Here is a 26,075-nt window from a genome sequence, read left to right as displayed (position 1 = left end):
AAACACCTCTACAATAGAGAGAGGAAAGGAAGAAAAGAAATGTTGGAATTAAATTATACTTTCAAAAACTCTCTAAGTCTGGAGAGATGGCACAGCAGTTAAGAGCACTGGCTGTCCTTCCACAGGACATGGCAGCTTACAACTGCCTGTAGTTCCTAGGGATTTGATATCCTCTTCTGATCTCCAATGCACCAGGCACACATGGGATACTCAGACATGCATGCACACACACAGAGAGAGAGAGAGAGAGAGAGAGAGAGAGAGAGAGAAGAGAGAGAGAGAGGAAAAACATCACACATATAAAATAAACAGACGAATCTTTAAAGAATTAAGTTAATATTTAACGAGAGCACCACATGGAAGCTCTGGGATTCTACTTGGACAGAGAAGTGTTTCTGCTGAAAGTGATTCTTTTGTTGTTCATTTGTTTATTTGTTTTGTTGTTTGGAAGAGGTTTCTTTTATTGGTTTTGAAAGGGATTCTTACAAGTAGGAAGAAGTAAGTGACTGTCAGGGATTGAAGCTGAAGGTACAAAGTAATAGTCACCAACACAGCTCCCGATAGTCCTGTAATCTACCAGAACGGAACTCCTGCATGGTAACAGCTGCACTTCAATATGTATTTTGCCCATTTTGTGTCTATGTGTATAAACACAATTACACATTTGTTTATAGTTATATAAATCCCTTTTCTAAAAGCTTTTAAATCTATTAATAGTCATTCTGGGAATTAAGAATGGAAGATGAAGATGGAGGACAGAAATGGTGTACTCAGTTTGTACATTTATATTAAGATTGCATTTTTACTGTAACAAATGCATACTTTTTATAATGTGAAAGTAATATAGAAAGACATGAATGTAAACATGCAAAACAGGAGAATAAAACCTTCCACATTTATACATGCATTGCACCTTCACATAGTATGTAAACTGTTTATCTTTTGAACCTGTATATTATATATTTTGTTGTAAGAATATAGCTTTTCATCTTGTACATAAAATCGAATTTCTGCTATAAAGTTGGGCATCATTCTTATAAACAGAACTTTTTTATTTATAAAAGTAAAGTGATTTTTTACTTTGAAAGCACATTTCTTTTGACCAGCTTCCAAAAAGCATGTTTCACATCCTTATTCCTCAGACTATAAATGATGGGGTTCAACATGGGGCTTACAAAAGTGTAGAACACAGCAATGATTTTGGATTGTTCAACTGACTTGTCTGTGGGAGGTCTAACATACATGCAGAACAGAGTCCCATAAAACACAGTCACTGCCACCAGATGGGACCCACAGGTGGAAAAGGCTTTGCGCCTACCTTCAGCAGAACGCATCCTCAGGATGGCAATGAGAATGAACAGGTAGGAAATGAGGATTATAAGCAGGGAATTGGAGAGGTTAAATCCTGCTACCACAAACATAGATGTTTCCTTAATGAAAGTGTCCGAGCAGGAGAGTCTGATGAGAGGAGGGTCAGCACAGTAGAAGTGGTTGATGATGTTGGAGCCACAGAAGGTCAAGCGGTATGTCCACATGGTTTCCATCAGGCCACTAAGGAAGCCATATATGTAAGGACCGGCAATCAGACGCACACACACCCCTTTGGACATCTTGCTGCTGTAAAGCAAAGGGTTACAGATGGCCATGTACCTGTCATAGGCCATCACAGCTAGCATATAATATTCGGTAATAACCATAGCAATGAAAAAATAACACTGAACTAAGCAAGCAGCATAAGAAATGGTTTTCTTCTCGGATAAAAAGTTCACCAGCATCTTGGGAGTCACGTTGGTAGAATAGCACAAATCCAGGCAGGACAAGCTGGCAAGAAAATAATACATAGGAGTGTGCAGGCGTGAATCTACCCTGATCAGCACCATCATGCCGAGATTCCCTCCAACGGTGATCAGATAGATCACCAGGAAGAGCACAAAAAGGATAGACTGCAGCTCTGGATGATCTGTTAATCCCAAGAGAACAAATTCAGTCACCAAGGAGTAATTTCCTCTGACCATTTTCTCACGTGCCAGCATGTTCACTTAGATGGATTAAAAAAGGGGGAATGAGATACTTGTTAGATATTTTCTCTCTTTCCACCCGTTTCTCACCTCCCTCTTATTATTCATCCTCACACAGCTATTACAAAGGTCTGAGAATGTCAGAGCTAGTACACTGGGTTTTCAAATCCTTTAAAAAAAAAAGAAAGAAAGAAACTCTGTGGGGTGTGTGTGTGTGTTGTGTGTGTGTGTGTGTGTGTGTGTGTGTGTGCGTGCATGTGTGTGTGTGTGTACATGCACTTCCAAGCACATGAGTGGCATGTGCATGCTACAATTTGCACACGGAGGTCAGGACAAGATTGGGTATTGGTCCTTCCCTCGCACATTGTTTGGGACAGGGTTTTAGCATCTCTTCTTGTTAAATGACCATGTCAGTACAGGAACCCTGAGCTTACAGATGCATGTTACCACAACCAGCTTGAATGGATTCTAGGGAACACACATCTTCATGTACATGGGAAAGGGGTAAAGGCAGGTGCTTTAGCACTGTTACCTCCCCAGCCAGGGATCATATTCGTAAGAAGATCACACACAGCCCCAATTAGCTAACAGCACAGGTGAGGTTTATTCCTACCCAGACAGGATCCTGTGTTACCAAATTGCTTTCGGATGAGAGAAAGAAGCATAATGCAATAACAGTTCAAATTGGGATGAACTTTCAAATTTACATTATAGTTTGTTGTGAAACAATAGCCTCCTCCTTAAAAAATTAGGAAAGATTTTTCCAGTGACTGACACTCTGTACATATCTAGAAGCCTCCCTTTAGAGAATTTAATTCCCCTTTTGTATTTACTGGAAAGCACAACAGTGAAGATACCAGAATTAAATCCTTCAGGGTCAATTTTAGTACTATAATCTTAATGTTTTAGAATATAGCATTTCTATAGAAATAAAAAAGTATGAATTTACATACTTGGAATAACTAATATCTATATGAGTTAATAAGTAAAAAGTGTTACACACAGCAGTCTGAATAACAAGGATAAAAGAAATTCAAATCACATTTTCATTTTATCAGTTTGCTTTCTCATTTGTTTCCCCAAATCAAATGTTTCACAACCTATGTCAAAATTTTGTCAACGCTATTCTGGCAGTGGGTAAAACTTAATCTTTCTAACTGCATGTAGAAAAACAAAGATAATTCAGCTATCTTTGTTATAGTAAAGCAAAGATGAATTAAAGTAGTTAGAGTGATTCTTAGTACAAAGGACAGAATATTCTTTTGTAATAAAAGATTATACTTCCAGATAATATAAAATAAGATGCTATCAACTCTAATGGATAAATACAACAACAAATCACTGCTAGGGATGCTAGATAATGTATTTTCATTAGGATTTTAGTTCTATATTCAGCTTTTTTAAAGTTTTAGAGTAGATGGTTCAAGAGAATAAAATTCATCTGATTGTTAGAGCTATTTGTGTAATCAATCAGAGTGAGCAAGGTGGGGCAAGGGAATCAACTGTAATGAGCCAGACAGTAATTTCTGTGCAAACAGTCCACTCTGACTATGGCCTGCGATTTTTACTTCATGGTAATGTGTGCCCCATGTTTTAATTTCCTATGAGATTCCAATTTTAAGTATCAGAATCCATTATTTTTAAGCAAAATCTACCAAATTATTGTTAGAAATTAATTTTATTTTTCAATCTGTCCTTAACCAAGGCACAAAATAGAAGTCTGCAGGCTTGGTCTACTATAGTATAAACAATAATCCCATATGTGCCCAATTCACAAGCTATATATGTTTAATATGTAAGCTGTTCCTGGTAGCTGAATCAAACAAAAGTACAAAGTATGTGCCTTGACTTGGTGGCATTCTCAGAAGGCTGCATACTTAATTAGACAACCTAGTATACAAGCAACACTGAACATCACATGCATAGAAGTTATCTCATGAAGAAATAAATAAGATAACCAATAATGATCTTTGCTTTGAAAAAGCTAGCTGTGTTATATGGTAAGGGTGATGAAAATTATAGTTAAATGTCAAAATTCTATATAAACATTTGAACTAAACAGATAGTGGTGTTTTAAAATAAGGATAGACACCAAAAAGCAATGAGGCTTATCTGGGGTTTGAAGAATTTATAATAATTATACAGAAGGACAAGAATAGAAGGGCTCTCAAGTAATTTGAACATTACATGTGTAGGCATTCCACTGGAGACTTTCAATTTAAGTGGAAGCTACCCAATATGTATGAGAAATATCAAAAAAATCACAAAGGAAGGCAGTAGACAGCAGACATTCTTCTAAAGAGCCATTTCCTTATGACATTATTGACCAGTCTAAAAATTTTTGAGTAATTATGGGTCAATATGCATAGTGATGAGTTTTCAAACATATATATTCTTTATGAAAACAAATACAACAGAAACATAGCCCATTACAAATTTCACTGACTATAATTACTTCTCTCTAAATTGGAAAAAAATAAAAAATAAATTAAATAATTTAATATATCCACATATATTTATTTTCTATATGGAAATCTAAAAACTAATCACTTTATTTGGTAAGTTATATAGTTTATGCTTTTAAATAGAAAAGACAGTTGCATTTTTGGTAAGTTAGTATATATGCATTGTGAATATATAGGTCAAATTTGAAGTAACCGAAAATTCCATCCTACAAATTAAAAGACAAAAGTCACAACAATAATAAAAAATATAAAAACATCTATCAAATCAGCTCTACAGATATCATTGATATCTGAAAAACTGCTAGTTGAAATGTACATATCCCCATTTCAGGAACAGGCCAATATGCAAATTTCATTGTAACAGAGTAGCCTAGGACTGTTAAAGTCACTATTGTATGTGCATTCAGTCTTATACATAAAAGCTATTATCTACTTACTCATTGGATTGAGTGTATGGAGTAGGAGAATATAGGAAATTTTAGTCAAGGAAAGGGAGAGAGAAAGTAAAAGTAGGAGTTAATGAATTTAAAATTCAGTAGTTGGGCTCCTAAATACCTGGCTGAGCATAAAAATATGCAGAAGTCAGTAAGAATAGTTGAGAAAACTAGATTGTAAGGTAGGAAATGAGAACACAAATGGATAAGCTGGATAGTTGTGGAGGCATGTAGTTCCTATGAACTTCCTGGGAGTGCACACTGTTCTTATGGGATATACCATCATGGACTCCAGGACCTTCCTCTCTTCCTGGTTTCTACTGCCATGCTTCTCAAATATGTTACCTCCTTACAATTAATGACCCTAACTTCTAGGTCACGTTAGACAATGAAGATACATATAATTTTCTATGTTGTTAGTAAAATTCTTTTAAGATTTCATTTAGATTGTGACATCTCCCTTGACAGAATGTTATTCTTTCCATGATATATGGTGTTCATTTGTGTTCTATGTCAGACATTGAGCAGTTTCCAAAGGACCTACCATCTCCACCATACCTATCTTTCAATTACTAGTCTACCAATTCTAACCTCATAATTCTTAATGTACTTTTTAGATATATTAAGTCTTATCCCATTTTCTCTATCCAATATCTTAAAGATAAATCTTTAAAAGTTCTATAATTTTTTTTGCTAGAAAAAATAAAATACCGAATTAACCTAATTTCTTTAGATTTTTATAAGTTTTATTTTTTGAGATTGTAATATGATTAATTCATTTCTCCCTTCCCTTTCCTCCCTATAAACCAGCATTTCTCAACCTGTGGGCAGTGGCCTCTTTGTGAGTTGAATGACCTTTTCATGGGAGTTGCCTAAGGCCATCCAAAAACACAGATTATTATTAATAACAGTAGCAAAATTATAGTTATGAAGTAACAACAAAAAATGATTTTATGTTGAGGTCACCACAGCATGAGGAACTGTATTAAAGGGTTACAACATTAGAAAGGTTGAGAACCAGTGATCTAAACCCTCCCATATGCTCTCCTTTCTTTCTTTCTTTCTTTCTTTCTTTCTTTCTTTCTTTCTTTCTTTCTTTCTTTCTTGATTTCTTTCTTTCTTTCTTTCTTTCAAATTCATGGCCTATTTTTCACTAATTTGTGATGAAGATATATTGTGGCTGGTAGACAATTCCCCTTTAAATATTTTCTGAAAATATCAGTGAGATGATTAAATTATTTCTTCAATGTGACTATTTTTTGTATTATTTGATTTAATGGTGGAAATGCAATTTGTCAACTAGAATGGTTATCACAAACATATAATTTTAATAAATGTTTTATATTTTTTAATGACCAATCTAAGTAACAAATATATACTCACTTATTTCAGTGAGATGAGACCCTAGACTGGTATTCAAAAGGGATTTTGTTGACACTTGACTCTTCATGATGAATATCAAAACTGAAACAAGTGAAAAAATTGGTAATACAAAGTTCATGATTTTGATTCCTACCTGAACTCAGGAAAAATTCTCCCAGAAACACTAGAGGTCCAACCAAGGAACTGCTGAAAAGGATTTATGCCCTATTTGTATTTGGCAGTGTTTATCCCTGAAGTACTTTTCATCATACCCCAAAGCAATAATTAAAGAAAACATAGTAATTGGTTTAGACATATACCCACTAGAACCTTGGGATTTGAGCAATGGAATTGCATCACCTTTTAAGCATCTTGAGCTACATATTTTGTGTGATTATGAACTGATGCTCAGGGGATTTTTTCATCAAGAATCATTATTTGTTGCAAGAAAATGTCCAGAATAATTAGTAGTGGTATAATGTCTTGACATAATTCATGGAATTTAATTTTTCTGATTCTTTCAAAGATGGAATTGTGCACTGTACAACCTCTCCCAATGAAGAAAAAGCTAAGTAGTCACATTATAAATCTCAATATACATAAATTACTTTCTAATAATTTTATCATTTTAATGATTTATTAAACCATAAAAATAATATAATTAAACTTAATAAAATTATTAGAAAGCAAATTTATACAATATAGACATCTCTTAAATATACTAAAAATTTTTCAACAAGATTTCAGAACACCATAATTATCAATAAATAATACACCATTCTGATTTGATTTTCTGTCAAGGAACCAAACTTTATCAACAAATTCCTCACTAACTAAAAAATGAAAATGAGAATAATCATAGATGTAGAAATTTGCTTTTGCAATCCTTAACTCATGAAGAATGAGGTGTGTCAGCAAGGAAACAGTAGGTAAAATCGTGTGTGTGTGTGTGTGTGTGTGTGTGTATCTGTGTGTGTGCATCTGTGTGTGTATTAAGAACTCAAACATCATTACATTGATGAATAGTTCATTTTAATCTAAGCAAATGATCTTTAGTCAGAGTAAGGATGTCAAAGTTAAAATATAGGGTAGATATAGATTATACTCAATATACAATTACTTACATGACAATGCCCTTATTAATGTGATATACTGTCAACAATAGAAATAAATAATGAAAATTGCAAAGGCATAGGCAGCACTGTACACTAGATATGTATGAAATAAGTATCCCCAATAATGGGGAACAAGGATGGTATCCATCCACCTCTTTACAAAATTGTTATTCCAGAATAAGGAAGATCAAAAAGGAAGAATAATAAATGAGTCTAATGAAATTTAAGGGAATAGGGACAATTTTACTTACGGATAAAAATGAAAATGTTAAGGAATCTATAAAATAAACGAACATACTAGGGTCACTAAGAGAGACTAACTAATCTTCAGGACAAAAGCTGAAGCTTACATTTAAATGTACCTACTACACAGCCTTGCAACAAGCAAATATGGAATAAGCAATATGATATAAGACATCACGTTGTGAGCTTATCGTCCTGAATTATGCTTGAACACTGATTTGCATCTATATTCCTATCTTGAAAGCTGGAGATTTTATGAATCATTTGTAACAAATTCTGTTTCCTTAGATATTTTCATGGTACTATATGAATTGTAAAATGAAGTAGCCAGGTGATTCTAAACAACAACAAAACATGTAATGATCTTATGATATAATTTCTTAGTATGCAACTGAAGGCAAATACATGAGTATATGGTTTGATCTTATTTAATGGTGAGATAAAGCTTGCAATATATTCAGCACAAGAGATGGTATGTGTCATTCGCAAAGTTCATCCTCTTAGCACTGATCCTGAAGTTTTGAGATTTTTGTGCTGCCAAAGAAATGTTATGATTTGTTTACAGAAAAATCTCCAAAGGCATGTGTTACAAAGAGTAAAGCAAACATTTCTATCCTGAATGCAACTGGGATTTGAAGAACCAGTCAATGCAAGGCAATCACTATCTGCTATGGCTTACTGCTTACTTGGTTTCTGTGTCTCTGATTTCTGGTTTTAGTCTTTACTCTCAGGTCAACTTCCTCTAAATTATCAGATGAAGATAAAACCAAAGTGAATTGACAGCCCTGAGTCTTAGGAGAAACAGGCTTACAAAAGACTGAGACCTGGATCAACAGTCTTACACCTACAAAAGCATCGGCATAATCCATTAGTCTCATGCTACTTGCGTGACTCCTTCTCTACATAAGTTCATCAGTTAGACACAGAAAGGCACCATCATGATTCATTTCTTCATCTTAACTTTTAAGTACGTAAGCCAGTACAGACGTACCACTGTTTCTTAAATGCCCTTCATCAAAAAAGCTGATGGCTCTATCAGTGGATGGAACTGAGAGCATGTGTATCCTATTAAGTCTTGTAAAGAGCAAACACCAACTGGGGATGCAGACAGACCCCGTGGCATAACACTTAAAGTTTTCACTTAGAATAGTCCTTCTCCAAATCAGATGTGCATGTCAATCTGTCTACAACATGGATTTGAACAGGCAGATCTGAGGTGGAATATGATCCATCATTTTAATATTTGCTGCAGTGATATCTGTGTTACTGGTTTGTATCAGTTGCTGTGGCTTTTGCTGAGAGAAAACATCTGACAGGAGCAACTTAAGAGAAGTAATGTGGGCTCATTATTTAAGAAGGTATATAGTTACTGCGGAAGGAAGGTAGAAAGGCAGGAAAGAGTCAACTTGGTCACAATGTGCTCACTCTCAAAAAGCATGAGTTGAATGACCATGTCTGTGCCTTCTTCTATGTTCATTTTTATTCAGCCATGACCCCAGTAAAGGGAATGATGCTGTGTGTTTTCAACAGGTATGTTTTCCCTCAGGTTAACCTCTATAGAAGTACTTCTACAGGCAGAGGAAGAAGTGTGTCTCCTAGATGAATTTTAACATAATCTAACTATGAACATTGACTATTACTTATCCATGAAGTACATGCTGCAAAACAGGACTAAAAATAAGGACAGATAATTTATCTCAAAACACATAACTTTTAGCTGGGACACCAAAGATTTGACTACAGAGAATATAAAAAAAAGTCATAAAAATACAAATTTTTTGTCTCAAAACTAGAGTTTCAGTTTATTGAAAAACTGAGGCATCAATGCTCTCCTGATAACTTCTTGTCTGAGTATTGTTTTCAATGCCTGCTTTACATCTTTGTTCCTCAGGCTATAGATCAATGGATTCAGCATTGGACTTACAAAGGTGTAGAAGACAGCTATTATTTTGGATTCCTCAATGGTCTTGTCAGTGGGTGGTCTTACATACATGCAGAAGAGAGTCCCATAAAACAATGTGACAGCCATCATGTGGGAACCACAGGTAGAGAATGCCTTGCGCCTTCCTTCAGCTGATTTGATCTTTAGGATGGCAGCAATAATGAAGGCATAAGACACCAGAATGATTGTGAGGGAACTGGAGAGATTGAAACCAGCTGATATTAACATGGCATGTTCTTTTATATAAGTATCAGAGCAAGACAGCTTAATGAGTGGTGGGTCAGCACAGTAGAAATGATTGATGACATTGGATTTACAGAAGGTCATACTGAAGGTCAGGATGGCTTGGAATAGCCCATCTGAAAAGCCATAGACATAAGGACATACAGCCAAGCAAATGCAGACCCGCCTGGACATTTTCACACTGTAACGCAGAGGATTACATATGGCTACATAGCGGTCATAGGCCATGGCTGCCAGTATGTAAAACTCGGTGAGGAGAAGGGCAATGAAAAGGTAGCACTGGATAAAGCAGCCAATGAAGGAAATGGTCTTCTTGTCTGATAAGAAATTAGTCAACATCTGTGGGGTTGCAGTTGATGTATAGCACAGGTCCACAAATGCCAAGTTACTGAGGAAGAAGTACATGGGCGTGTGAAGGCGGGAGTCCAGGCTGATTAGGGCCACCATGCCCATGTTGCCTAAGACAGTGACAAGGTAAACCAGCAGAAACAGCACGAAGAGGATTGGCTGCAGTTCTGTGCGATCCGTGAGCCCCAGTAAAATGAATTCTGTAATTTTGGTGCTGTTTGTGAGAGGCATCTCCTTAGAGCTGGTTCTGTGATCCAAGCTGTGAAAACAAGGCAAACACGGAGATAAAAACTGACAGTTAAAATCATGTTTTTCTTAAAGTGTTACATGTAATGCAAATTATACAATAATCCTCTTTATGTTTCTATTAAGCACCTTTCACTTTGCTTTTATTCCTCTGATTTGTGCTTCTAACTATATCCCTATACCAATCCATACATCTATGAGTAAATCTTTACTACATCTGTCCTATCTCTCTGAATTTCTTTTTGCCTCCCAATATATCTAATTTGCAAAGCTAAGCAGACTAAAGTTCCTTTGTGAGACAATTCTCACATACTTTCCTCATATGTGAATCTAACACAGTCTCTTTATTTTCTTGTTTTCAGGACACCTTATACACGTATATATTCACATCCAGTTTTCATATTAGTATTGTAAGGCTAAGGGGAAATTCCTGCTAATTACTGTACCATGAGTATTCAGCATTTATTTAAACTCTGGCTATAAAAGAGAGAAAAAAACCAAGCAAAAGTTTTCCAAGAAGTAGGAATTATTGACAATGAACAAAAAAATGTAAAGGTTTTTGTGATGTTGTGTACAATGGAGAAACAATTACAATTTAAAAATTTTGTGTACAATGGAATTTCTTATAAAGCTTACCCTTCAATTAAATTCACAGTCATTTCACAATGGTTAATTTATTTCGTTCCTTGATGAGATTTGTTTCATCATATGGAAGAAAGAAGTGCTGTCATTGGTAGGAAAATATATGCAAGTATAGAGTTTTATGTTAAAAAATGAGCCAGATGAAGAAAAAGTAAATTATCATGTAGATAACACTCTCTTCCAATCACTTAGTGTGACTAAGTGAATTTTCCATTTCTACAATAGCTTTTTTAATAGGAGGAATAAAATTAATGTTTAATTTTTGTGATATTTTGATAAGATATTCTGTGAGTATCAAGGAAGAAGTGCATGTGTGTGTACACTTTCAAAAATTTATTATGAAAATACCACTGATAGGATTAATTCTAGTATATTCTCTCACATGCTTATTTAGTGTATATTTTTAATTCTTGATTGAATGATAAAAGTTATGTGTGTAGTAATATGATTACTACAGATACATAATTCCAATAAATTTTTAACATTTTATGACTAATACAAATTCTAAGCACATACTTATTTCAGCTAGAAAAGAGCCAAGACTAGCATTAACACTGTTTTATTGATAAGTATCCAAAATGATATAAGAGCAAAGGTGTGAACAAAGATGTCATAATTTTATTCCTACCTTCCCTAGGAAAAATTCCTCAGACACTAGCAAGAATAAAGCTCCTGAAAATGATTTGTATCCAATTTGTAACCTGTATCTTTTATCTCCAAAATTATCTCTCAACACACCCCAAAGAATTAATTAAGGAACAATAGTAATTGGTATAGATATTCACTCACTAGAACCTTGGGATTTGAGCAATGAAATTGTATCACCTTGTAATCAACTTCAGCTGGAAGTTTCAGTTGCTCAAGAATTGATACTTATGGGATTTTTATATAACACAATATTTCTTGCAAGAAGAGTTGAAAAATTAATCATGGTATAACATTATGCCACAATCCATGGACTTTGATGTATCTAAGATTTCTCTACTGTTGAAATGTGTGCTCTACAAACCTTCTCCAAAAATAGGAGCTATGCTGTTAAATTACAAAATGCACTTAATAAAATTATTACTATTTTGACATGACTATGCATATAGCTATAATAAAATTAGTTTAATGCAGTGGTTCTCAACCTTCCTAATGCTATGACCCATTAATAGAGTTCCTCATGCTGTGGTGGCCACCCAACCATAACATTATTTTCATTGCTACTTCATAACTTCAGTTTTGCTACTGTCATCAATCATAATGTAAATATATGATATGCAGGATATCTGATATGGGACAACAGTGAATGGTCATTGTACCCCAAAAGGGGTTGTGATTAAACAGGTTGAGAACCACTAGTTTAATTTGTTGGGCTTAGATGCAGAGAATTAATATTTTATGAACAACAAAGTAAGGGCTGGAATTCAAAAACATGTAATAAATAGAGTAATAGAAGTAGAATGGTTACATTACTTATTTATGGAGACTACTATAATTCTAACATTAAAATTAAATAAAGTTGCCAATTAATAGAATTACATAGTACATATACTTACTACTGTACATAAAAATCTATTTTTAAGTAAGTTTTCAGGACATGTAGTCAACTTTATTCTGCTGCTGAAAATTCTGGGGAGTTCCACAAGAGCTGCCATATGACACCAGGGAAATGAAGGTCTTCCCTTGTGGTTCTTAATCTCATTAATGCAAGCATACAAGAACAGACTTAAATAGAAGTTTGCGGCAATTTTATGAGAATTAAACATAAAAAAAAAACCTAGGGCAGGCCAACTATAAATCCCAGCAGCTACCTGGGGAAAGAGAATAAAAAGAGAAGGAGAAAAGCCAGACCTTTTTTAGTTACTCTGTCATGTAAGTCAGCCACATGGTGCACACACAGCCACAGAGTATGGAATAGGTCTCTGGAGAAAGAGTAAGAAACCCCAGAACATCAGAAAAAGCATGTTTAGTCTCTATCTAGTCTCTACAACAAAAAGATATGAAAGAAGAACAAGGAAAAGGTATACATTTCTGAGTCAGGACTCAGAAAGGGGGTCAGACACAGCAGGACCTCATGGAGGATTATAGGAATTTCACTAGGGGCAGACATTCTAGGAAGAAAAAGTACATTGTCTCATTAAGAGGTTAATTATTTCTACTATCTCTTTAGTATTGCTTAAGAAGAAGCCACTTTCCTAGGGTCACTAGTCCTTCCCAATCACTGACTTTCCCAACTGGATTAGCTCTTAACTGAAGAGATATTGTCATGTCTTTACCTACAGGAAGATTTTATTCCTTCGAGTAGGAAGTAATAACTTTCTTTAATAATGTTCAATGCTGCTATAACAATTTTCATTTGATTTTTATCTCATAAAGACCAAATATATTAACAAATTTATCATCAAATAAAAAGATTTATCATAGGACAAATAGTACATGCAGAAATTCCATTTCACTATCATAAACTCATCTAACATGAAGTGTATCAGCAAGAAAGGAAAAGCTAGGATGGTATACACATATTGTACTGATGAAAGCTTTATAGGGGACCAAAGGGCCTAATACTAAAAGGAAGAGTAAGAACAGGTAACTGGCAGGGAGATAAGCAATACTGTCAATGTACATCAACTATTTGTAGGAAAATGCCTTTATGTACCAAAATATATCATGTACAATGAAAACACAATGAAACAATTTTTAAATGTATGTAATATAGATAACTACATGAACTCTGACTGTATATTAAATATGTACCATAGTGATGAGGAAGCAGAAATAACTGTCTCCTCTCCACAGCATCATGCAATCACTCTAATGATGTTCAGTAAGGAAGGACAAAGGAATGAAACCAGGAAATGTGAGAAAGGAATGGAAGCATTTTACTCACCAGTGACAGTGACAAATGTTAAGGGATCTAGAAAAACCGATAAAAGTCCTTAGTAGAATTAGTAAGAAAGAGAACCTCATTTGCATGACCAAAGAAGAAGCTTGTATTTAAATACACCTGTTATGAGTTTAATGTGTAGTCCGATTTACCTAAGATTGCAAATGACATTAGAGTCTTGATTTTTATTTTGACATTGAAATACAACTACATGTTTGACAATGATTCTGAAAACTGTTCCCATGTATTTGTAATGAATTACCTGTTTCCTTGGGTCCAAATTCTAAACAAACAATAATGACAAAAATCACAGAGCTATTAACAATACAACATTTAATAAGTAGCAGAGTAAGTATTAAATGAAGGTATTCTTTTTATCTTGTCCTAATGGCAGAGTGTCCTTTCAAATACATTTAGCATATTTGAACAGTTTGATATTTTGATGAGACTGATCTGTGTTGCCTTAATTCATTCATGCTTCGGGATTTCCTGAAGACAAATGTGTACTGTATTCTTTTGATATTTTTGTTTAGGCCAAGAAATGTATTCCCTTGCTTGTACAGTTCTCAATACCATACTACATATAAGCGTGGCATGTGTTATTTGCACTTATGAAAGATAAAACAAACATTACTATCCTAATCATAGTTTGGAATAGAAGGAATAGCTAGTGCAAAGCAATCAGTATCTGCTGTAACTTTTGATTATTCAGTTTCTGTCTTTATTCCTTTCTGATTTCAGTCTTTACTCTCAGGTCAACCTCCTCTCTATTGTCAGAAGATGATGAAACCCAAAGTCATATGTAAGCCCTTAATCTTAACAGAACATTGTAATCTTAGGTTTACAAAAGGCAGAGACCTGGATCACCAGTCTTACATCTACAAAAACATCAGTCTTACATCTACAAAAACATCAGCATAATTCATCAGTTTCACATTTCTTTCATGACTCCTTCCCTATAGAAGCACATCAGTAAGAAACAGAAAAACGCCATCATGATTCACATCCTCATTTTCACTAGTGAGTAGGAGAAGGGGAGTACAGATGTACCATTGTTTCTTAAGTGTCCTTTATCACCCTTCATTATGGGTCTATCAGTGGAAGGAAGTGAACTGAAGAACCTGAGTATCCTGTTAGCTTTTGTAAACAAATGTCCCAGAGGGATGCAGGCAGATCCCTTGTCATAGCACTTGAAGTTTTCACTTAGACTATTTCTCCTCTAAATCTGATGTGCCTATCAGTCTCCTTGGGATCTGTCTACAATACATATTTGAATATAGATCTGAGGTGGAATATGATTGAAAATTTTAATAACTCTTTCAGTGATATCTATGTTGCTAGTTTGTCACTAGCTGTGCTCTTTTGTGTGAGGAAAAAGTCTGACATGAGCAACATAAGGAAGAAGGTCTTATTCAGGTTCATGGTTTAAGATGGTATATAGTCCCCATAGTGGAAAGGCATAGAGGGAGGAAAGAGGTGGCTTGGTCACTTTGTGTTCACATTCACTTAAGTTGAGTAATTGTGAACATGCTTCCTTCTATGTTTCTTTGCATTAAGTTCAGAATCTCAAGCCATTGGATGGTGCTACTCCTCTCATAGACATGTCTTCTTGCCTCAATTCAATCTCTCTGGAAATGCCTATACTGATAGACCAACCAGTGTTACTCCAAGATGATTCTCAGTCTAGACAAAATAACTATGTATACTGACTATCATTGATCCATGAATAAAATGGTTAAGATCAACACTAAATAAGGAAATGAAGATGTTCTCCAAATAGCTACTACTCAAAGTGTGTGTGTGTGTGTGTGTGTGTGTGTGTGTGTGTGTGTATGTGTGTGTGTGTGCATGTGTGTGAAAAAGTACTTGAAAGTGACATGGGGAATATGTGGGGGAAGGTGAAAATAGGATATAGATATAATAATAGTACATTTTACAAATGTAGGAAATTGACAAAAACAACAAAAAAGATCTAAGCATAAAAATATAAATACATTTGTCACAAAATTATGATTGTATTTTATTGGAAAATGGAGGTATCATTGCTGTCCTGTTAACGTTTCGCCTGAGGACTGTTTTCAATGCCTGCTTTACATCTTTGTTCCTCAGGCTATAGATCAATGGATTCAGCATTGGACTTACAAAGGTGTAGAAGACAGCTATTATTTTGGATTCCTCAACGGTCTTGTCAGTGGGCGGTCTTACATACATGCAGAAGAGAGTCCCATAAAACAATGTGACAGCCACCATGTGGGAACCACAGGTAGAGAATGCCTTGCGCCTTCCTTCAGCTGATTTGATCTTTAGGATGGCAGCAATAATGAAGGCATAAGATACCAGAATTATTGTGAGGGAACCGGAGAGGTTAAAGCTTGCTGATATTAACATGGCATGTTCTTTTATATAAGTATCAGAGCAAGACAGCTTAATGAGTGGTGGGTCAGCACAGTAGAAATGATTGATGACATTGGATTTACAGAAGGTCATACTGAAGGTCAGGATGGCTTGGAATAGCCCATCTGAAAAGCCATAGACATAAGGACATACAGCCAAGCAAATGCAGACCCGCCTGGACATTTTCACACTGTAACGCAGAGGATTACATATGGCCACATAGCGGTCATAGGCCATGGCTGCCAGTATGTAAAACTCGGTGAGGAGAAGGGCAATGAAAAGGTAGCACTGGATAAAGCAGCCAATGAAGGAAATGGTCTTCTTGTCTGATAAGAAATTAGTCAACATCTGTGGGGTTGCAGTTGATGTATAGCACAGGTCCACAAATGCCAAGTTACTGAGGAAGAAGTACATGGGTGTGTGAAGGCGGGAGTCCAGGCTGATCAGGGCCACCATGCCCATGTTGCCTAAGACAGTGACAAGGTAAACCAGCAGAAACAGCACGAACAGGAGTGGCTGCAGTTCTGGGCTATCCGTGAGCCCCAGTAAAATGAATTCTGTAATTTTGGTGCTGTTTGTGAGGGGCATCTCCTTAGAGCTGGTTCTGTGATCCAAGCTGTGAAAACAAGGCAGAAGTGAATGTTATAGTCCAGGAGACCTCAACTCTGTTACAAGAACTACTAGCAACTATGAAATGCTGAGAAGGGGAGAAGTCATCTTCACCCTTGGTAGAACACATCAATAGTTTATCTAGGGCCAAATGGTGAGCCCTGAAATCATACATGCAATAACATGTTACAGACTGAAGTAGTTATGCTTATGTATGCATGAGTACACACCCAGATGTACACACACACACACACACACACACACACACACACACACACGGAGAATAGACACATACATGTGCATCCACATACACAATGCACATACACATACATGTGTGTAACAGCAACTAATGAAAAATTCAAGGAAGGATACATGAGAGGGTCATTGAGAACAAAAAGGCAAAGGAAAATGGTATAATTATATTATAATCTCCATAACTTAAAGAAATAACTTTTTAAAATAAATATTTTAAAGCAAAATTTTAATAACAGTAAAACTCATGTTTTTCTAAAAATTATACCTTCTGAAATAGATTGTATTATAGTATTTTTTAGTATTCTTTTTTTTTGGGGGGGGGTGGTGAGACAGGGTTTCTCTGTATAGCTTTGTACCTTTCCTGGAACTCATTTGGTAGCCCAGGCTGGCCTCGAACTCACAGAGATCCACCTGGCTCTGCCTCCCGAGTGCTGGGATTGAAGGCGTGCGCCACCACCGCCCGGCCTAGTATTTTTACTAAGCCCATATTTCACTTGATGCTGTTTTATTTTGGTATTTTTTCTAACTAACTAGCTAATAATATATATATATATACACACACATATACACATGTATATGTATGTGTATGTGTGTATGTATGTATACATATAAATATATATTCTAACTCATACATATGTAAATGAATCATTGCTATATCTGACCTGTCCCTTTGAATTTTTTTCTTACCCGAATACCTATTCTGCAAGACTAAGCAGGTTAATGGTATTTTGTGAGACATTTCTTACATACTTTCTTTACATGTGAATATAACCCAGTCTCTTTATGTTCTGTATTTTTAAACCAAACCCCACATCTAAAATGCATATTTACAATATTTATATCATACTTTTATCTCTTTAAGGATAGGAATTAAATCTTATTAACTATTAAACCATGAGTATTCTAAGTGTGTGTGTGTGTGTGTGTGTGTGTGTGTGTGTGTGTGTGTGTGTGATTATGGAAAAGAAATATCAAAGGCATCATAGGAGAATGAGACATTGATAATAAAAAAGCATAGAGAGTTTGTGGTGTTATTTACTTTTAAAAAAACAATTGCATTTGAATAAATTATTTGTGCAAAGGTATTTCTTCGAAAGGTTAACAATCAGTTAAATTTATATACCATTTCAAAATACATTATTAGAATATTGGAGGGATGATTTTTGTCATATGTAGGAAAGAATGTGTCTTTGGGAGAAAAATAGTTTGAACTAAAGGTTTTATATTGTGCAAAATGCACGAAATGCTGCAAAATTGTATCAAGCTTTCTCTCACTTTTGCAAGCTTAAAATGATGGCTTGAAATTAGAGAGTCAACTTTTTTCAGTGAAGGGAGAAAAGAGAGGAAGAATAAAATAGCATTGTGGGTAGAGTATATGTGGTAAAAACACAAAATGTTCATATGTGTAAGTGTCTTTGTGATATTCATCAAGTTAAAAAAGTAGTGTGATCAAAAAATACAAGAAATGAAAGGAAAAAAAAACTCAGAAAAACCAAGAACAAATTTTTGCCGAACATACCTATAAAAGACAAAGCTCTAGTGTCAAAACTCAGTTGGAGTTAATTCAGCAGTAGAAAACTGATGTAGCATATATGATCATGCATGATGCCCCAAGGGTAATTCGTAGCATTTGCATTCTGCTGTGTGTATATGTGTGTGTATATGTGTATAATATATATGTATATCATATATCAAGTGAATTAATAAGTTGTTATCTAATATCTGAGTTGTAGCATAGTATTTTTAAGATAATTAAAAGAACAATATTTAACACTTGCAAAGAAGGAAAATTACACTTACGTCTGTAGCTAATATTTCAGAAGTTAAGATCAGGTGTACCCTAATTTATTTTAAATTTCTCCTCCTATTGCAACCAACTACCACTGAATTTCCTCTTCACTTCATTGCACCTTCATACTCAAAATACATTTTTATTAAACTTTTTGTTTACTTTTATTTATTATGAGTGTGTGTGTGTGTGTGTGTGTGTGTGTGTATGTGTGTGTGAACACAAGTGAAGTTCAAAGAACATCTCATTCTCTACTTCCACCACATGGACCCTAAGGATTTAACTCAGGTAATCGGGCTTGATAGAAAGTGCTCTTACACATTGTGCCATCTTTCCAGCCCTCATACTTAAAATCTTTTATTAGAAAATTTTCACGAATCATGCCTCATCATGAAATTAGTGACCTCACTTACTTCACTATGTAATTTAGAAAGTAGATAATCAACTAAGCCTCCTGTTTACTTACCCCAAAGTTTATGTACTTAATAGGTGTTGTTTGGATGGATTGGTGGCAGTAATAATGCTCCCATGGTCTTTATCCCCACACCAAATTATAATTTTAAGCTATTTCTCTGAGTCTGATAAACACACTGACAAAACTTACTAGGTGAATACAAATATGATCCTCCTGTTAGTCTTAAGAAAATTGAGATAATTAGGAGAACATCCACCTGAGAATGGCTGTTGAATTTGATGTATGAACACAAAATTATCCTGTTTTTAAATCTCCTCTATCAAATGTTGTTCTGTAACCTGGACCACATTATGAAACTCTCTCAGGTATATGATGTGATATCCAGAAAAATCCAATTGCAAATCTTTGCAGAGGACAGGAACAACCATGGCATTCTTACGTAGTACAGCAAGGGAAAGAATTGTGTGGCAACTTCCCTTAAGCACAAACATGCTTGATCATGGGACTACTTTATGTTCTTTATTAATCTAGACCTAACGTATCTGTTGTAATTTTTTTTTCGGAGCTGAGGACCAAATCCAGGGCTTTGTACTTGCTAGGCAAGTACTCTACCACTGAGCTAAATCCCCAACCCCTCTGTTCTAATTTTATAATCCAAACCAAACTGGGGTTTCTGCCACAATTCCTGCAGCAGTCCTTACTCTCTCACAGCCTGAGATATTGTGATATAACCTAGTTAACAGATTTCCATGTACCGCATTTCTCACTTGGAGAATGAGTTTATATCAAAAGGAATATTGATCACATTTTCTGTTCCTCAACCACTACCCTGTTTCAGATTATGTTATGAATTTCTCCATTTAATCAGAGAGCTATAAAAAGAGACTATGACTTTGGCCCGATATGAGCTAAATTTGTCTTTTACATGTTGTTTCTGCGTGGTGTTGGAGACTAAACTCTCTCTGGAGCCTCCCATCATGTCCTTCTATGTGCCCATGCAACTAAAAGTCATCTAATAAAATTCTTACCCCCAAATAATCCTCCTTAGTATCCCTGTTAAATCTGTCTCCAAATTCCTTTAGCATTATATCAAATGTAGAGAATATGACTGTTCTTGACATAGGAGTGTATGAGAATCTGCTTAAAATGTTACTTCTTAGATCTAAAGGAATCACAGCTTGATAAGTGACAATTATTTTCCAAACTGCAGGCTATAAACATTGAGCGGAAAAAGTGGCTCACAGGAAGGAAACTGAGGGAAAGCATCCCACAGAAGAGCCTTATTAAAAAAAGTTTTAGGCTCAAAGTCATAAAAACCCATGATAAGATGCTGAAGGCGGGGGAGCATTAGAGGAGACAGATGCTGTGCTTAACATTATGGAATCCTGGAAAGCAACAACTTTCGGTTCAGTAAATAGAGTTCCTATCTCTCCCAGGTTTGGAGAGTTTCAGGAGCTATGTTTCATCCCATATGACCTGGCCTAAGTGCTAGAAGTTGCAAAGCATATGTCTAGGGGAAGAGATTTAATAAGAGGTGCAAGGTCACAGCAGCTCCCTGTACTTGGCATTGAGAAAGAGACTACTGGAGGATGTGCCTGGCCTGATGTTTGGGATAGAGAGAAGCAGCTAGGGAGTCTGTGGTCTGACCTAAGTAGTGATATCTATCTCATCTGTAGTAACACTGATTATGGACTGTAGAACTAAAAAGAACACCTCTTTAAAAATCCATGTCCTTTCACAGTCTTTCTAGTAAATAGAAATTTATAGGATTCTGAATAAATGAATATTCCAATAAGAAGCTTACAAAAATAGATCCGTTTTAAAGTCAGACTAAAGCAGGATGCTTTAAGAAGAGATTTCTAGGAAAGAGGCAGGAATTGCAGAAATGCTGTTGACTCTCTTTGTCAGTGTTAGTGTGTTAATGTACTTTGGTTCACAGCCTTTGCACCACACTGTGTTCAACCACTTACCCTCAGTAAGCCAATTTAAGAAGTCAAATTAGTAGTAGCAAGCAGATAAAGGACATCTATTCACTATAGCCACCTTGGGAAGAAGAACAAAGAGATACAATGAAAACCCTAAGTTTTCCTTGGGATCCTGAAATATTATTGAAGTTTAAGCAGAGGGCCAAGGACATGCGCATCTGAACAGTCCTGGTCAATATGTTGCCCTGTCCACCACTGACCCATACTTGTCTGGGCTTCCGTTTCATCCTATGAGGTAGTCTGGTAAGCTGTAATAACTGTGTAAATGAATTTACTAGAGACAAGTGACCCTCAGGTTGGGACATTCCTTCTCCCAGAATGAGATTCTTGGGATAAATTCCCATTTCTATGGAGTCCATTTTTTCAATATTCTGAGAGTCAGATTGAGAGACACATGTCTCTTTAGAATATCTTAACTTCTCCCAGTTAGAATTTGAGCTTTGACTGCATGAAGGCAGATGCAGAAAATGCTGTCTGGGTGTTTCCAGGAGGCAGAAGCACTTAGCCCCTGAAACGCTGACCCTTACTGTCAGGGAATATACTGAACTTCAAAATCTGCCATGAAAGCAGCAGAGGGGCCCGAATATGCTTTTAGAAGAGAATGCATCAAAGTTAAATCAGTTTTAGAGATCTCCAGGAAAAGCACAATTTGTGTCATTCCATGCTTGTAAAAGAAGTTATACAATATGCTTCAGGTGAACAAAAGAAACATAACTAACTCCTCTTGTAGGATTATTGTTAAGGTGACCTATAATCTGAATAGTAAGCACATAATAACTGCTGTTAGAAACACAGTTTATACTGCTGAGAGCTGGTCTCCTTTCTAGACTTCGTTGGGTGTGCTCTTAATCACAGTAAATACCAAGATTTCTGTTTCCCACTGATTAGCTAATTAAAGAAAATTCTGGCTGTCAAGGAATTGAAGTTAATAGACATAATTTCTTGGCCTTATTAGAGACCAGTTACTTTCACTTGACTAAACAGAGGGAATAAAGACACAAGACTTACTTCTGGCTCTGCCATGCACCTCTGTGCTCAGTCTCAGTAGAGGTTTCTGGACACTGCTATAAACTCTAAAATATACCCTACTTATATTTGCTTGAGGGAAGTGCGCCATGCTATGCCAACCTCTGGAGGGACTGAGGTAAAGGAAGATTAGCTTCACACTGGGGAACACTTTCTTGGCTTTAATAGGAGCATTTTGGGATCCAGAAAGTAATGAGCCACTTCAGTCATCATAATTTCTAGCCTTTCACATTTAGAATATCTTTTTTTCTGAACTCTGCCGAGGACATAGCTTGCTTTGATTGCCTTTTTTAATATGCTATCAGTCATTGCTATCATTCTCTAAGAAATTATGAAATCTTATGATTTGATGATTCCAAGTAAGCAACAAAAAAGAACACTCAATTTAAATTAAAATTCTAGAAAATACAAAAAATAATTAAAATAATAGATATCAAAAGTGTATGAAATGTGAGATGCTCAGTAGTGCAAGCACTTGCCTTTAATCCTGATTATCTGATTCTGATACCTGGGACTCACACAGTGGAAGGGGATGTGGTGATATTTTCTTTGTGCTCTAACAAATAAAGCTTGACTGGTGAACAGAGAAAAAAGCCAGCAACTATATTAAACATAGAGGTCAGGCAGTGGTAGCACACTCCTTTAATCCTAGCATTCTGGAGGCAGAGATTCATCAAGATCTCTGTGAGTTCAAGGCCACACTGGGAAAAGAGCCAAGCATGTTGGCACACGCCTTTAATCCCTGCACTAGTTAACCATAGAGGTCTGGAGGTCTGTAGAGACAGACAGGAAGTGATAGAGCTGGGCAGAAAGAGGAAGTGATGTAGCTGGGCGGAGAGAGGAAGTAAGATGACAAGGCACAGAAAGGTATATAGGCATGAGTATACAGGAAGTAGTTCTCTTAGGCTGAGGATTTCCTAGCTGTAAGAACTTGTGACAAGCTTGTTCTATCCCTCCGATCTTTCAGCTTTCACCCAATATCTGGCTCTGGGTTTTTTTATTAAGACCATCTAGCAATTTGTGTTATAAGGAGAGAACAGTCCTCTGATTGCAACTAACACCCCATGGCATGTACATGCCTATATATACCCCCCCATGCACATAAGTAAATCTAATTAAAAATGTAATGGATAAAATGGCACATATGCACAATGGAGTACTATTCAACAGTAAAAAGCAATGATATACTGAAATTTGAAGGCAAATGGATGGAACTAGAAAATATCATTCTGAGTGAGGTAATTCAGACTCAGAAGGACAAACATGATATGTACTCACTCATAAGTGGATACTAGGATAACCAGACTGCAACCCATAGCTCCAGAGAAGCTAGCTAACAAGGAAGACCCTAAGAGGGATGCATAGATTGCACAGTGAAGGAGAAATAGATGAGATTCACATGAGCAAACTGGGCATGAAGGGGGTAATGGAGGGCAAGGGATCGGGGATGAGAACATAAGGGAACGGGAGGTTTGAGCTGAACAGGGACAGAGTGGGAGAGTAAGGAAAGACATAACCATGATAAATGAAGACATCATAGGAACAGGGAGAAACAGGGTGTTAGGGAAGTTCCCAGAAATCCACAAAAATGACCCCACCTTATATTACTAGCAATAGTCAAGAGGGTGGCTGAACTGGCCTACTCTGGTAATCGGATTAGTGTATACCCTAACTGTCATCATAGAGCCTTTATCCAGTAACTGATGGAAGCAGATGCAGAGATGCAAGGCCAGGCGCCAGGCTGAGATTAAATGTTATTTCCACTGAGAATTGTAATCCAATTACATCTAACTGTCTCTGTCACCGTCTTTGTCTTTTTGCAGCAAACCCTAACACCTGTGTGAAGCATACATATCTTCTGGGCTGGAACTAGTCCTGGTTGGCTAGGAAAGAAAGCCTGACTGAGGCACACAGCAAATACAAGGATTGCCTACTCAGTAAACCCTTCCATATTCAGGGAATTCTGTAATAGTGGCTAACAAAGTACATATGTGGAAACAGACTCAATTTAGGCTCCAATTCAATTGTTCTTCTATTTTTGCTATTTAGCATCACTGCTATATAAAAGAAGTTTGATGGATCTTTTGAAAAAACAATAGGTGTCAGCGCCAAAGAAAGTACAGATGCTTCAATTCATTTTAAAGATGTTTTCTTTTCTCCCATAAACAAAAAATCTGATGTGAGATTCTAGATAGGGGTTGTAAAATCTGGTTTTTGTTAAGATGACTTTTAGTAGTCAAAAGATTGGCACAATACTGAAACCACAATATTGATACTACAATAAAGATCTTATATGCAAACTGGCACATTCATGGAAACTTGAGGAATTAAAGGTTTTTCAAATACAGCTGTTTAGACATGTTGTGAAACATGTTTTCATGTTGGTGAAAATATATTGTTATAACATCTGAAATTACTAGGAGACAGTCTTACAGCAAAGTACCTTCTAGCTTTTGCAGTCTTCTGCCTACTTTCCACAAAGATAAAAACAATAGGCAAGCCAAGTAGACAAGGAAAAGCCCAAAAGGCCTCAACCTTATAGACAGAGAACTACAGGCAACTAGGGAATGCTGAGTATAGGAGAAATAGTCTTCCTCAGAGAAAAGTATACAAACTGTTTATATAACACCAAATGGTCAGCCCTGAAAACATATACACAAGTAACGTTATGTAGACTGAGCAGGTTAAATTTAGGACTGTTTATGTATATATATATACATATGCATATATATATATATATATATGCAATAACAATAAAAAAGAAGTCATTTTGAAGAGAGCAAGGAAAGGTATATAGGAGAGTTCGAAAGGAGGAAAAGGAAAGAAGAAGTGTTATATTTATACTACAATCTCAAAAAAAATTCAAAATGGTTTAAAAATTAATTAAATGTAAATAATGCAGAACTAGAAAATGATAATTTTGTTAAATATTGGAATCATATTCTGTTGTATTGTACTTTAATAGGGGGAGGTATAAGGTCCTAAAGACATGCGTGTATATCTTCACAAGAGGAAATTTTTAGAATGGGATTGGTGGAGGTAATTTGGAAATAAAAGAAAACAGACAGGCATCTCCAGAAGCAGAATTGTTCTTTAATCAGTACAACTGAAGGGTCACAGTCTCTCCACAGAGTGGAGACTACGCACACATGGAATAGAGCTCTTGAGGTCTTATGGGACAGAAAAGCCAGAAGTTTGGGGGTGGTAGAGTCCATCTAGTCAGGTCCCCTGAAAGTGGTAGATATCAATGGGTTTGGTATGTGTACCTCCTCATCAGATGCTTCCACAGGTGTCAGCAGTCAGGTCACCTTTCCTATCCAGAACTTCTCAGGCCGCCAGAGGCTTTTATGGACCCTTCAGACATAATTTAATCAGCACATAAGAGTACAGCTAAACAGACCAATGAGACTGAACTATGTTTAAATGAATATGTTTCACAAAGTACAACATGTGAAAAACTGAAATGTAAGCTGTCAAGAGTTTGTAGACATGATATCAAAACATCAATACCGAGAACAGTATGTTGAGAAGCTCTTACAAATGAAGTAAAAATGATAAAACAACTGTCTAAAAAGTGGGAAAAGAGCAAAATATTAAAAAGTATGTAATTTCATCTGTAATAATAATCCAAAGAAATGAGAACATAGATTGAATCCTCCCCACTGGAGAATGTTT

General features: G+C 35.9%; 3 protein-coding genes across 3 annotated transcripts; all 3 read right to left on the bottom strand.

Annotated features, from left to right (window-relative positions):
- Nucleotides 1–1,076: 1,076 nt before the first annotated feature.
- On the bottom strand, nucleotides 1,077–6,455 carry LOC114710084 (olfactory receptor 1030). Its single transcript, XM_028894154.1, has 2 exons — nucleotides 6,434–6,455; nucleotides 1,077–2,038 (listed from the first exon to the last, which is right to left on the bottom strand). Exon 2 carries the CDS (start codon nucleotides 2,031–2,033, stop codon nucleotides 1,077–1,079), a length of 957 nt encoding a protein of 318 aa, XP_028749987.1. The 5' UTR covers nucleotides 2,034–2,038; nucleotides 6,434–6,455.
- A 2,971-nt stretch (nucleotides 6,456–9,426) lies between these two features.
- On the bottom strand, nucleotides 9,427–10,401 carry LOC114710074 (olfactory receptor 5M11). Its single transcript, XM_028894146.1, has one exon. It carries the CDS (start codon nucleotides 10,399–10,401, stop codon nucleotides 9,427–9,429), a length of 975 nt encoding a protein of 324 aa, XP_028749979.1.
- Nucleotides 10,402–15,897: 5,496 nt separating this feature from the next.
- Nucleotides 15,898–16,934, bottom strand: LOC114710083 (olfactory receptor 5M11-like). Its single transcript, XM_028894153.1, has one exon. It carries the CDS (start codon nucleotides 16,907–16,909, stop codon nucleotides 15,935–15,937), a length of 975 nt encoding a protein of 324 aa, XP_028749986.1. The 5' UTR covers nucleotides 16,910–16,934; the 3' UTR covers nucleotides 15,898–15,934.
- Nucleotides 16,935–26,075: the final 9,141 nt, after the last annotated feature.

This window comes from Peromyscus leucopus, chromosome 4, assembly GCF_004664715.2.
Source record: "Peromyscus leucopus breed LL Stock chromosome 4, UCI_PerLeu_2.1, whole genome shotgun sequence".
In the NCBI taxonomy this organism is placed as follows: Eukaryota; Metazoa; Chordata; class Mammalia; order Rodentia; family Cricetidae; genus Peromyscus; species Peromyscus leucopus.
Note: the sequence above shows the minus strand (reverse complement) of the source record. Positions and strands in the feature narration are given on the sequence as shown.